This window comes from Ptiloglossa arizonensis, chromosome 6 (assembly GCF_051014685.1).
Source record: "Ptiloglossa arizonensis isolate GNS036 chromosome 6, iyPtiAriz1_principal, whole genome shotgun sequence".
Lineage (NCBI taxonomy): Eukaryota > Metazoa > Arthropoda > Insecta > Hymenoptera > Colletidae > Ptiloglossa > Ptiloglossa arizonensis.
Genome location: NC_135053.1, coordinates 21,721,744 through 21,735,994, shown reverse-complemented (window position 1 = coordinate 21,735,994; position 14,251 = coordinate 21,721,744). Strand labels below are relative to the sequence as shown.

General features: G+C 46.0%; 2 protein-coding genes across 5 annotated transcripts in view; both read left to right on the top strand.

Moving 5' to 3' along the window:
• Pkn (serine/threonine-protein kinase N) overlaps positions 1–14,251 on the top strand; it is a 39,979-nt gene that overhangs the window by 18,889 nt on the left and 6,839 nt on the right. For 3 of the 4 annotated variants that reach the window (XM_076314806.1, XM_076314805.1, XM_076314804.1), the window contains exons 4-6: positions 3,392–3,495; positions 5,377–5,584; positions 6,852–7,006. In XM_076314806.1, the coding sequence (XP_076170921.1) occupies positions 3,392–3,495; positions 5,377–5,584; positions 6,852–7,006 (467 nt within the window). Of the gene's footprint in view, positions 1–3,391; positions 3,496–5,018; positions 5,208–5,376; positions 5,585–6,851; positions 7,007–14,251 lie in introns of those variants that run through there. The other variant, XM_076314808.1, reaches the window with a different exon arrangement.
• On the top strand, positions 8,748–14,115 carry LOC143148460 (uncharacterized). The gene is made up of 2 exons (XM_076314809.1): positions 8,748–11,317; positions 12,459–14,115. Exons 1-2 carry the CDS (start codon positions 10,427–10,429, stop codon positions 13,818–13,820), a joined length of 2,253 nt encoding a protein of 750 aa, XP_076170924.1. The 5' UTR covers positions 8,748–10,426; the 3' UTR covers positions 13,821–14,115.

The window sequence follows — 14,251 nt, the reverse complement described above, 5'->3', positions numbered from 1 at the left end:
TGGCTCTCAAAATTGCTATGACTCCTAAAGAATCGGTCGATAGCAAAGATACAAAGAATCTAGAGCCGTGCAAGTACTCGGGGAAATCGTTGGAAAATCCTCGACCAGATATCTTGCTTTCTTTTGTCAAATTTCTTCGATATTACGACTCTGCTCACAAATGATCTCAACTATTTCAATTGCTATAACTCTCAAAAGTGCTCTTGAAATTGCTGTGGCTCTCAAAAGTGCTCTCAAAATTGCTCTGGCTCCCAAAGAATCAATCGATAACAAAGATACAAAGAATCTAAAGCCATCCAAGAACACGCTGGAAAATCCTCGACCAGATCTCTCGCATTCTTTTCTCAAATTTCTTCGATATTTCGACCCTATTCACAAATCCTCACCTTCATCTCGACCGTTTCAATCTTTACGACTCTCAAAACTCGTTTCCAAAAGTAACCGACTCGATATCGAAAATCCTAAAGAATCTAGATCTATGTAAGAACCCACGGAAATCGGTATCGCTGGAAAATCCTCTAATGGCCGCCGCGGAGGTCGCGTTTACGGCCGATATCCTCCTCGATTCTTCTCGTTCGTTTTCCGCACAGTGCGCCATTACCCTCTTCCTTCCGTTCCTTTTCATCGTCGTCGTCGTCGTCGTGGTCGTCCGGAGAGAACCTGTCCGCGCGGTTGAATTCGTCGTTCGCTCGCTCGCTCGTTCGTACGCTCTCCTCCGCGTCGCGATTCCGGCGATGGTACTACGAGCGTACGCATTCCCATGGCCGATATCCTCTCTGTCTCTCTGTCTCTCCATCTCCGTGGCTCGCCTTATTCGGACATGTCAGCCGGAGCGTGTGCACCCGACGGTGCAAGTGCGGTTGTCCGCGCACAGGCGCCGTCGCGCGTGCACTTACGTGTCGCTTTGTCGGCGAGCGTGCGCGCACGTTTCCCGTACGTCGTTACCCGTTGTTTTCCACGCGGCTGGATAAACCGGCGCGTCCCGTGCCCCCTTACCGGTCGCGCGAGCGCGCGGTTATTGATGATAAATCATTTCGAGGGGGCCTTCACGGTTCGCTGGTCTCGAAAGAAATTTCGTCAGCCGCGCAGTCAGCCTACGGGCGAAAGAGAAACGGTGAAATTTACACGGTTTCGGCTATTGTTCTCGATAATCCATCGCGAGCAACGTTCCCTCGCCACGGTACACGCATCGAGAGCTCGCGATGCATAAATTTCGTTGCCGTGCGCGAGTGCCGCTGCGATCGCGGCTGCGTTTCGACGTTGCGTTCCGAAGGTGTACCTACGCGCTCGCAGGAAATCCGCGTACGCCGACACGCGGCGCGTTACAGGTATCGGTTCTCCGCTACGGGGTATAAAGAAAGAGGAAAAAAAAGAAAAGAAAAAAAAAATAGGTATCAGGGCGTGCCCGGCGCGATAAAACTGGAGTCGCGCGCGTTTCGCAAACAGCGCCGATATAATTACGTAAGTGGAATTGATTGCCGTAATTGTTCGGTGTTCCGGCTCGCCCGGAAGCTGTACTTATAATTCTAACACTCGTTTTTCAGAATGGTTCCCGCGCCGTGCGCTCACTCGCGCACTCGCGCGATCTACTTTCAGATCGTTGTTTCTCCACACGCGCGATCGCCGGTGGTTCGTTCTCGAACGTTGTCGCGCACTTTTCGAGCGGTGTACGATCGACTTCTAGCCTGCGATCGATACAGGTAGGAGTCGAACGATGATGGAGAGAACAGGACCGAAAAATCGCCATACGAATATTATTCAGTGTCGTTGTCCAAGTTCTTGGTACTTCAGCTCGTGTATACCGAATCTAGCGTCGCGAACGTGTACATCAACCGTACGCGTTGATTCCGTAGATTTCTATAGATCGTTGGTCGATCACGCTTGGAAACATAAACACGAGATACGATTCTAAAAATAACAGACCGTATCAAACGACGGAAAAATCGAGCGTGTTGTAAACATGGTCCGGTGGCGTACGTTTCCAGCTCCACTTCGACTTTTCGCACCATATTCGACCGATCCTTGTAAACTAGTTCCGCCGACCGTACCGAGCACGCGTTTACATTGTAACAGCTGTATCGTTTCTTTCTTCTTCCATGCAAATCGGACGATTCGTGAATTCGTTCCGTGCAACCTTAATTGCACCGTAAAGGGTATAAAGCGTTGAATCTCACGCCTCGTAGGAACAATTTATACGCAAGGCTCCTTTAATCGGATTCAGACGAGGTCTCGTGTTCACGCACGCGTTTTTCCAACGCGCGGTAGCTGTTTCGCGTGAATTACACCCACACCTACTCGGTTGCTTCTCGTTTGTTGTGCAAACTTATCGTAACGAATCTCTCGTACGACTATTGGTTCTTCGATTGAAGAAGCAATAAAAAGTTTAAAAGTTTGCGCTTCGTGGTCGAGAAACGCGTTTGCGACATATCGAGCGTTGCGTTGCGAGTCTAGCGAGAACTCAACGATGGGAAATACGCGCACCGTGTAACGGTGGTACACCCGCGAGACAAAGAGGAGCAACACTCTTTCTACGCTTGTATTATACACGGGTGTACATTAAACACGTGGGAGCCTTTCGGAATACCGAAGAGATATCTCTAGTGGGTTACAGCAAGTGGGATTCGAGTACTTCGCGATTTCACTATTGGGCACTTGAAACTCTCGGATGCAACGAGACGCGATTACGCGAACGCCTACGCGGGTTCGAACTGTGCCTTCGAGCGGAATATTCGGGACGTCGTGGACGAGAATTTTGGAATTTTTCTCTTCTGTTTATATCGATTCGTTGGAAAATTATTAAATAGAGCTCGTCGACCGGAAACACTGGTTCTAGTGAAATTGTTCGATGGCGCGCGAACTCGTAAGTGCGTATTTATTTCCAACGAGAAGTAAACGATAAAAATATAACCGAAGGATATGCTTCGGGACGTCGTGGACGAAAATTTTGAATTTTTCTCTTCTGATTATCGATCGATTCGTTGGAAAATTATTAAATAGAGCTCGTCGACCGGAAACACTGGTTCCAGTCGCGAGTGAAATTGTTCGATGGCGCGCGAACTCGTAAGTGCGTATTTATTTCCAACGAAAAGGTAACGATAAAAATATAACCGAAGGATATGCTTCGGGACATCGTGAACGAAAATTTTGAATTTTTCTCTTCCGTTTAAATCGATTCGTTGGAAAATTATTAAATAGAGCTCGTCGACCGGAAACACTGGTTCTAGTGAAATTGTTCGATGGCGCGCGAACTCGGTTCGTAAGTGCGTATTTATTTCCAACGAGAAGTAAACGATAAAAATATAACCGAAGGATATGCTTCTTTCCGCGATCAAACTATGCTGGATCGGATCAAGAGGCGGCTTTTTATTTTCAACGCCTATTTTCGTTTCAGACACGCCTCTGTCACCAATGGGGCCGTCGTCGCCGAGTCAGGAGGGTCTATTCACGGATCTCCGTCTTTTGTCCTTGGAGAAGCAGCTCAATATCGAACTCAAGGTAGACGTCGTTTATTAAAAAGTAATGCAAGGGACGGAAAACGAACCAGGGAGAAAGACTCGCGGTTCGCGTAAACCCGTTTTTAAATTACATTTCAATGAACGAACCGGACCTCGGTTTTCTACTTTGTCGTTGAAACTACTCGCGGAATAATTTCACGAATTCTCTCACGTCGGCTCGTGGAAATTGCATCGACACGAGGCTTACTCGTTTTTCGATGCAACGATAAATATTGGCTCGTTCGGAGAGTCGTTTCGTTTTTTCTTTGGTGAAAATGAATGAAACACGATTTTTTTTTAAGTGTGTAAACATTTTATTAAATTATATATTCTCCATTTTGGAAAACGAAACGACTTTTCGAACAACCCAATATAATCTGAACTTTTGCAACACGGAGTAAGTGGACAAATCGAGCGTTCCCTAAATTGAATCACTTGAGAAGGTATCTATAAAGATTCATTAGTATTATTAGGTTGTTCGGAAAGTCATTTCGTTTTTTTTTTGGTGAAAATGAAACACGATTCTTTTTAGAGCGTGTAAACATTTTATTAAATTCTATATTCTCCATTTTGGAAAACGAAACGACTTTCCGAACAACCCAATAGAATTTACGAATTCTAAATTAGATTAATTCCCAATAGAATTTATGAATTAATGATACGATCGAACGATTCTCAACGATCGTGTTAAAGTTTGGGAAAACATTCCAAAAAATTATCCTCCTTGTGGATCGAACAATTTTTAATAATTACGAATTTTAGAATCTTACGTTTCACTTCCCATATATATATTAGGTTGTTCGGGAAAGTCATTTCGTTTTTTTTTAGGTGAAAATGAAACACGATTTTTTTTTAAGTGTATAAATATTTTATTAAATTATATATTCTCCATTTTGGAAAACGAAATCACTTTCCGAACAACCCAATACGTTTATAGTCTATACTTAAAGGTACAGAATCTATTACAATTTTGTTATTTCACCTGTTTGCATCCGTGTTACCATTAATGTCGCGCGAAACGACGATCGCGTTAACGCAGTGATAATCGTTCTGTAATTCGCGAGCGATTACTCGAGAGACGGTACAAGAATTCTCGTTTCGTTCTCGGCTGTGTGAGTCAGCAGTGAATCGCCGGCATTTTTCTTTCCACTAAAGATAGCTTCCCATTTCGTCACACGATGATTTAAACTAATCGGAGTATCAAGCTTTGAACTTGTTTCGCGAGTTCATTCGTGACATCAATCCGACCGAATTGAATTAAACGAGAGCATCGTAGTATCTCGTCTGCTTTTTTCTCTCTCTCTCTCTCTCTCGAGTAAGATCTCGTTATCGTTGTACATCGACCGTTACCGAGACCGTGAACCGACCGACTTAAAAATCGCTCGTCACATTGCGAACGATTACGCGAATCGCTGATAAAGAAAAAGAAAAAAAGAAAAGAAACAATTTTGAAACGTTTCCTCTCAGCGATCGAAAAATAACATATCGATCCTGGCACGCGGCCAATTCATCAGTGTCAACGAATCGTCGGTGTCTAATTCGATCAGTATCGGGGCAAAACCGTATCTTTGCGTCACACGGCGCGATACGTCTCAACGTGTAATAGGTTTAGCCGTTGAGCTGGTGAAAACTTACAATGTTTCGGAAACGCGCAGTTGCGTATCGAAGTTTGCCGAGGGAGCAGCAAAAATGCCGAAATTTTTCTACAAAAAGGTGAACCCGGAGATATGTATCTATCTTGAACACGGTCGAAATTTCTACTAACGCAAAGATACGTTGCCACGAACGATAAAAGCGGGCGAATCAACGAACGATGAATGTACACGCGGTTCGGGTGATTATGCGCGTAAACGGACGATTAATTTCTCTGTTCACGTTGAAGGTGAAGCAGGGCGCCGAGAACATGATCCAAAGTTTGACGAGCGGAAGGGACAAGAAGCTGCTGCAGGAGGCGCAACAAATGTTGGACGATTCACGCGCGAAAATCGAGTTCCTACGCATGCGGATAATGAAAGTGCGGCAAGCGCGTCAGCAGCAACATGCACGCGGCGATGCACCGCCGCCGAATGGCGAAACAACTAGCAATAAAGGTAGAGAGAGAAAAAGAAGAAGAAAAAGAAAGATAAAGAAAAAAACAACCCCCCGAATCGGCTACCATATCGCTTACGTGTTCCGGTGGAACGTTCGCGAGCGGTTCGCGGCGACTCGGTGGAATTAGTCACACGGAGAACATAATTATCGGCAATTAATGTCCCCCGTTGCTATTTACCTCCGATACGTTGCCGTGATTCACGCCAGACCGCGCACAGATGCATTACACACGACAGTGACCGTTGAAATATAGACCGTGTACGCTCACCGGTATGGCGATTCGGTGGAAATTATGGTGGACATTCGCGGGGACGATGGCTCTCCCGTGGCGGACGGGAATTTTCTTCGGCGATCTTGTAATTCTTTACCGCGTTAATAATTCCCAGTTAATGATTCCGCTTTAATGTAACCGGAGCCGATAAGAAACGTCCCGCGTCCCCTGGGGTAATTACGTTCCGCTTCCAATTTTGCGTTTCGTAACGTGTTTACGACCGCTGTGGTCGATCATTCGAGTGTAATGTTGCGAATAAATTTTCGATAATTTTCAACCCGGTACGGTGCAATTGTATCTAAAGTGCTGCAGCGTGGTTCGAATGTTGCGAGCGTGGACAAATGGAAACGATTACTCGTCGAGTCGTGGGGGTAGAAACGATCCAAGGTTGCTCGAGTTCTCCGATTATTTTCAACGTGTTTCGTGGAAAGTACCGGCACAGTTGTAAAATTTGCAAACGACCACGCGTGCACGGTGTGTTTCTCGGTTTCTCGCGAACCGAAGGTCTTGCAAAATGTAGAAGATCGATGAAAATTGCGAACAAGATTCGCAATACGGGTATTTAGGGTGCGCGAATACGTGGATATTCTCTATTAACGATTGAACGTGTATCTCTTTGGCTGGAAACCGTTATTGTATTCTCGCTTACAATTCGCGCGCAAACGACGAGCACCGAGTGTCTATCGGACCGATGATCCGGAGGACATCCGCGGTCTCGCGTGACGTAAAAACAATCTCGCTTTCGGGGTAGATACGAAGCCGATGGCAGTCGTATTGCGACCGGTCGCTCGATCGGGGTTCGTAATTCGTAGCTATCTATCTTCTATGTGCTTTCGATTTTTCTGCACCGCGAAACAAACGCGTTCGAACCGTTATAAAACGATGTTCTACTCGTCGTTGATTCGTAAGGTTTTTTCGGTTCGATTTCTTTTTCGACGACACCGATCTAATTGTTTCGAACACGATGGATAATACGTGGACGATTACGATTCCAGATAGGTACGAGCCAAGCCTGGAACTCGCGCTGGAGGAAAGGGTGGAGGAGCTACGACATCGTCTGCGGATCGAAGCTGCGGTCGTGGAAGGGGCCAAGAACGTGATACGTCTTCTACAAAGTGCCAAAGTCGCTGATAAGAAGGCCTTAACGGAGGTACGTGTCATTTCCTGTTCGATACGCGTCTCGATACCGAGTCGGATGTAACGGACGACGTTCGATAATGAAAAGCTTTTGTACGATACGACGTGAAAAGGGTGCCATTCATGTCGTATTACAAACAGACACGTATGCCGTGCGTGACACCATTGTACGACATATTCGAGCCCGTCTTTCACGCTTAGAAATTCATCGCTACTGTTTTTACATCTATAAAATCTCATTCAAGCTCGATAACCGTAACACGTGATTCGCTTTGATCGTAAATGGCATTCTTCGTTTCTATACGGTCGTGTTTCAAGGGAACGTTATTAACAATGCTATTACTCGAGGCGTTACGCATCGATCTCGACGTAACTTTGTAACGTCTCGTATGGTCGGAGCTTCGTTCCTTTCGTAAGGTAAAAGTAAAAGTCGGTGGATGAACAATTTACAAGAAACTCGTCGCGATTTTCAACGTTGAATCCACGCGTTTGAATCGGCTGTGGAGATTCGTTTTAAACGAAATTCGTTTTAATTTTAAGAGTAAAGGTCAAATTCTTGTGTCGTTTCTGCGTGTTCCACTCGAGGAGAGGACGAAAAGTTCAAAAAGAAAGTAACATCGAAGAGGATCGGTGTTCTCGCGAAAGATTGTTCAAATTTACTCCAATCGGAGTGCGTGGAGATACTCGATTAGTCGTCGCTGGTTAAGATTTTAAGGATTCTTAAGAATTTTTAATTCGTCGAGCAGAATACTTATAAACAATAGACACATATAATTTGACTCTAATTTTTACAATTAAAACGAACCGTTTTAACCCTTTGCACTCGAGGCTTCTTTGCTACCAGAAACCGGCGCCTCGAGAAAATCTACAAGAGTAGAGTGTAAATTAAATTTAAATTTAAATTTGAATTTGGATTCTAAACCACGAAGTTTTCCCATAAAATTAATTTGAAATGGAACATTTTTAAATACTTCGCATACACGCGTTTACACTCTACAAAAACGTAATATTTAAATTCCGATTTGAATTCTAAACTCAAGTTTACATGCGTTTACACTTTACAAGGACGTGATATTTAAATTTCAATTTGAATTCCAAACCACGAATTTTTCTCGTGAAATTAATCTAAAATGGAACATTTTTATATACTTCGCAAACATGCATTTACATTCTACAAAAACGTGATATTTAAATTCCAATTTGAATTCCAATCCACGAACTTTTCCCGTAAAATGAATCTAAAAATGGAACATTTTCATATACTTCTCAGTACATACTTTTTAATATACATTGAATTCCAAACCGCGAAGTTGGATCGAAAATAGTACACTGAAATTAGGCGACGAGCGAGAGATATCTCCTCTCGAGTCCAAAGGGTTAACGAATCTCCGAACGGATCTCGATCGTTGAATTCGTTACGAAAATCGACCGATTCATCGTACACCTGGTACGTAACAACGCTCGACGATCCTGCATCGAGCTGACACGAGCGTACTTTCGCGGTTTGGCGTGGCGTCTGTATCGCGTGTACGTCTACGCGTTAAATGGAACAACGGATCGGTGAGCACCGAATTGATCCACCGATCGTATAAAACGGTTTCTCCATTTGCGCGTCCGAGTCTCTCGAACGTGTTCGACGTAGACGACTACGTCGAGTCCGAGTCGACGCTGGCGTATACGCAGCGTTCTCGAAATAGCACCGTCTAATCCCCGCTACCCCGTCGTCTTCTATGACGCCTTTTCGGGTCGCGCTTAGTTACCACCTCTCGGGGGGAGAGCTGGCGCGACCCAGTCGTAAGCAACGCGATAAACCAACGACATGTGCGCCAATCAACCGGGAACAGACGGCTCGGGAAACGCGTGTGTCCGACCAGAGGACATCCCTGGAGACGCGGTACGAGCTCGCGGATAATTCGCGTGGGACCGGAGCCATGATACGATACATCAAGACTGATTCTCGAATCCGCCCGGAGTCGTGTACACCGTTGGCAACGTTCATCTCTAGCTGCGTTCCGACGTTACAAGAAGACTGACGTACCTCACCGGAACGACACCAAGACGAGTGACGATCGTAGATAGACTCTCGAGACGATCGTAGATAGACTCTCGAGACGATCGTCGATAGATTCTCGGAGCCACGAGTTCCTAATTTTACGGCCCAGCGAGCGGTCCATTTCGTAACGTGAGCTTCCGTGTTCGCGAGGACGCGCTACGCGACTATCCGCGAACCTTCTGCTCCGAAACGGAAACCGACTGATAGAAATAGAGAAGGAGGAGGAGGAGGATGCGCGTACGATTCCGTGTCGAAGGAGAAACGTGGACGTAGAAACGAATTCCATTCTACAGGGATACGGAGAAAACGTCTGTTCGGAACGTTCGACCAGTGGACGGTATTATTAATTCTCGTCGGTGGAAGTCGACGCCCGACGTGGGCGACGTGTCCGTCGTTAGAAGCGAACGATCGCACGGCGAAACCGCCGCCTCGTTGAAAGTATCATCTGGTTCCAGGTATATTTGGTCGGAGCGTGCGTTGCTCCAAATTTATATTGCGCTAATTATACCCCGCTCCGACGTATGGTTTGTCACCTTACGAGTGGCGAGGCAGTGGGACCGGTGGTAACGAGACCCGGTGTACGAGATTCGCTCGCTCGGCGCAATATAAATGTAAATATTATGAAAAAAGTCGCGAGCTCGCGCAACGCCACGTTCAATTTTCACCGACGATAAAAGAGGAGCAGAAAGAGGAGAAGAAGAAGAAGAAGAAGAAGGGAAAACGGGCAACGTTCTAGCTGCGAATTTTTATATATATATATACACACATGCATATATACATATATATGTATATATATATATACAGCGTTCGGTAGACAGAGGACTATTTGACAATTTTAATACGTAATATCGACACGATACAAGCAATAACGAAACCGTCCCGAATACTGTGTAACGTCGTTCTGAAAATAGCACGGGGAGACGCAATAAACGCAGAATTGCCGTCTTTCCGCGAACCGAACGACTCCGCTCGCGCCCGCTCGACGTTTTCTACGCACGAGTTCGCGTATCGCGTACGTTTGAAACCTCTCGTTCGTGAAATATCACGTTTTTCATCGGCGATCGAATTTCGTAAAATGATACCGGCGCGCTTACTTTCGCGCGCGGTTCAACCGTCGTGGAACGCCACCGCGTCACCTGTCCCAGGGAAGAGGAGATGGTCGCGGTGATCACGTCGTAGACGATTCAACGTCGAATCGATGTGCGAGGGAACGAACCTCGCGCGAACACCACGTCCTCGTTGGATTCGTTTCGCAACGGAGGAGAGTAGAGGAGACACCGGGCGGTGCGAGCGTTCGCTTGCAAAGACGAACCGATTGATAAATAATGTTCCACGGTGGATAACAACGTGGAGAAGACCGAAGAGGAAGTCGCGAGCGACATGTACGGACGACAGGGTGGTGACCAATCGGGTAACGCGCAACCACCACCGTGGTTGGTGCGTGCGGAGGTCACGATACGTCATAGCTCGCCGACGACACCGGAATCCGGACAGACGCCACTCGGTGTGACTTCGACCGTCACCGATTCCGACGGTGTTCGCATGACGTATCGTTGGAACACCAGTCAACCGACCTCCACGACGATACCGGTATCCTCGACCTACGTCGCACCCACGTCCTCGAACTCGTTCGGTTTTCAACGGGGGAACATACTGTTCACTTCGACCCCACCACCGAGACCGTCTTTAGGATCGTTCACGATACCGAGATCCAGCTCGTCGGGTAACGAGGAGTCAACGTCGTCTAGAGGACGAACCGCGAACGTCTCCGATTCCGGATACAACAGCGAGCAATTCTCCGCGCGCTCCTATTCGAGCTTGCCTTCTCGTCGTCCATCCCAACAGTACAATCGTCGATGCAAGAGCACCTGCAGCATCGTTCTGTCCGCGGTCGACACGACCGACAAGAAAGACACCACCACCACCACGACCACCACTACCAGCAGCGTCGGGCGTGCAGCTAGCAACGAGTCAACGAAACACTCGTACGATCATTCTTGGCGTCACCATTCGTCGCATCAACACGTATTCTCGCGTCATCAGTTCACCACGGTGCCGGAAGTTTGCGAAGAAGGCACGGAGGAGAGCACGTCCAGCGTCCAGTTCAGGGACAAGGTCACCGGTAAATCGACCACGATCAGCAAAGACGCCTCCTCGCAAACCACGGACATCGAGTCACGGGAATCGTCGTCCACGGTTTTCACTAAGAGCAGGTGCAGGAGGAAAGCGGTAGCTGGTCTTCACTGTTTGGACGAGCAGAAGAAGAAGAAGGTGAGTGGTTAAGCGTGTTTAAGATTGCAAAGTTTTTGGATTTTCATTGACTGGTCTCTGTGTACCCTAATCCATGGGGAGACGAAGAGGCGAGGTGTTCGATAATTTGTTAAATACTTAACAAACGGACGAAACGGGTACGGTATTTTTAGGTACTACGTGCGCGAGGTAAATTCTTTCAAATTGGTACACAACACCTTCTGTTTCGAGTCCGGGGACCAAACGTGACGGAGACGGAAAGTAGTGGAAGATTTAGCTTCTGGTTTGGCTGTCTCGTTGACTCGTCTCTCTTCTCCTTGTTTCGTTTTACCATTTCTGGAAGAACCTATACGTACTCTCGCAGAAGCTAAAATCAACTTCCAGGTCACATTCTACCAATACTTGAAACACAAGTATACGTTTGTCGTAAGGACAAGTTCTTCCCAAATCAGAAGCTATTCTATTAGGTTGTTCGGAAAGTCATTTCGTTTTCATTTCGTCATATAATTTAATAAAATTTGTCTACTTGAAACATAAGTATACATTTGTCATAAGGACAAGTTCTTCTTGTTGTTCAGAAAGTCATTTAGTTTTCATTTCATCATATAATTTAATAAAATTTGTCTACTTGAAACACAAGTATACGTTTATCGTGGTACGGACAAGTTCTTCCCTCATCGGAAGCTATTCTATTAGGTTGTTCTGAAAGTCATTTAGTTTTCATTTCATCATATAATTTAATAAAATGTTTATACTTGAAACGCAAGTATACGTTTATACTTGAAACACAAGTATAAATGTTTATACTTCAAACACAAGTATACGTTTGTCGTAAGGACAAATTCTTTCCAATTCGGAAGCTATTCCATTAAATAGTTCGAAAAGTCATTTCGTTTTCATTTCGTCATATAATTTAACAAACTATTTAATACACTCTAAAAAGCTTGTATTTCATTTTCACCAAAAAAAAATGAAACGATTTTCCGTACAAACTCGATAAATTTGAAAATCTTCCGACTCTATCTACAACATCCTTCGACTCTACCCACAAAATCCTTCGACTCTACCTACAAAATCCTTCCTCTTAGCCACCCGTTCTCCCCAGCTCTATCACAGACTCTGAAACTACAAGATCGTTGAAATGATTTCATTTACGTTTTAGCAAGAGAGTCAATCGCCATCAGTATCCGAGACCACGAGCATCGGTCAGTCGGCCGAATCGGAGAAGTCCGACACCTCGACGACGAAAGACGATGGCAAACGCAAATCGCGCACCGTGCACATCGACGTTTACTGCACCGGTACCGAGGAGGACGACGACGACGAGAACACGTCTAGCGAGAACGAATGCGACACGCCGTTGACCGTGTTCGAGAACCCCGACGTGAAGGTGACCCACACCCAAATACTTGGCGACGTTCTACCGAGAGGATTTCAAGACGACAAAGCTTTCCTGACCCGTGCCACGGAACGACGATGCGACAGCTTCAAACACGCGCCGATGAGAATGCCATCGTTGACCAGCTCGAAGGGCTACGACAGCGACGACGTACTAAGCTCGTTGTATCCCTCTCAGTTCAGCTCGTACAGCGCTCTACGTGATCTGGACTCCGCTCCGTTGTCCGCTGCGTCGTCGAATGCTGGTATCCCGTTCGATTACGACTCGGTCGCCACATCCTCGAAGGACACATTCTCGGACATAGACTCACTGATAAGCGCCAGACCGGCCTTGACGCCTTGCGACAGCTTCGAGTACGCCAGTTTCAGCGATCGCGAAAGAATAAGGAGAATGGGGGAGATTTGGGCGAAATCGGACACAGAGGGTAACAAGAGTTGGCGATCGCCTCAAATCGAACGCGGATACTTGCTACGGAATAGGAAAATGCGCGACTATTTAGAGAAACGCGAGATGGGAGGATGGTCGTCCGCGGAGAGCGGCGAGGATACCGACGAGAGCGGCACGGTCGGCTGGAGTTTCGTCTCCAGCGAGGAGAGTCAACGTATGATTAAGAAAACATCGACTATTCGACGATCGAGTAAAAATGTAACCGAGACTGCGAACAAGAACGCGACGACGGATGTAAAGGAGAACGAACCACCGCGAAAGAATACACAAACGGATCGTTCCGATTCCACTAGCAAGAGCGAGCATGTTATTCCTCATCAGCAGCATACGCTGCGGGATCAAATCGGACCGTTCGGTTCCAATAGTCCGTCTCCTCTTCTTTCGAAAGTACCGTCGCGGGTCACCTCGCCCTTCATGACCCCTCAAGGTGAAAGAACCGATCATATCGTGAAGGCTTCGATATTCGGTAGGGTGGTGAACGCGTTTCGCAAGCCTGGACACCATATAGGACCCGCTAAGAACCCTTCGTGCTCGTGCGAACATTGCCGAAGACACTTCGAGGAACTGAACTCGCGGGAACGTTCGCGTTCCATAAGCGAATTCGAACGACAAACGGGCTTTCGGTTGCAAAACGAAAGGAAAATCGTTCGTTCGTACCCGAAAAATTGTAAATCGTGAGGTCCACGTACCTCGCGTATATGTGTTTTCAAAGGTTTCTCTTTCTCTTTTTTTTTTTTATCATCTTAATCGTATCTTAGTGTTTCCTGCCCTGTAAGGGAATTGCATTAAAAAGAAATATTATCGTGTAAGGTTGTGTCGTGTAATACGTAACGCGTGTGTTTAAATTATATTTATTTATCCATGGTACTTGTATTCCATACGTATAGTTTTCTTTTTTTTATTTATGACAGAGTTATAAAATTTGCCAAAACATTCTGCTGATTATCGAGCATTTATTTAAACTAGCTGGTACACACAATTATGTATGCCGTTCATGTTGTTAATAAATATTGATTATATTAGCGGTGGCATTTCATTACACAAATCACCTGTATCCGCCTTGTAAATACTTGTTTGGGAATTCTTCTTTGCTATATTCGTTTTTTAAT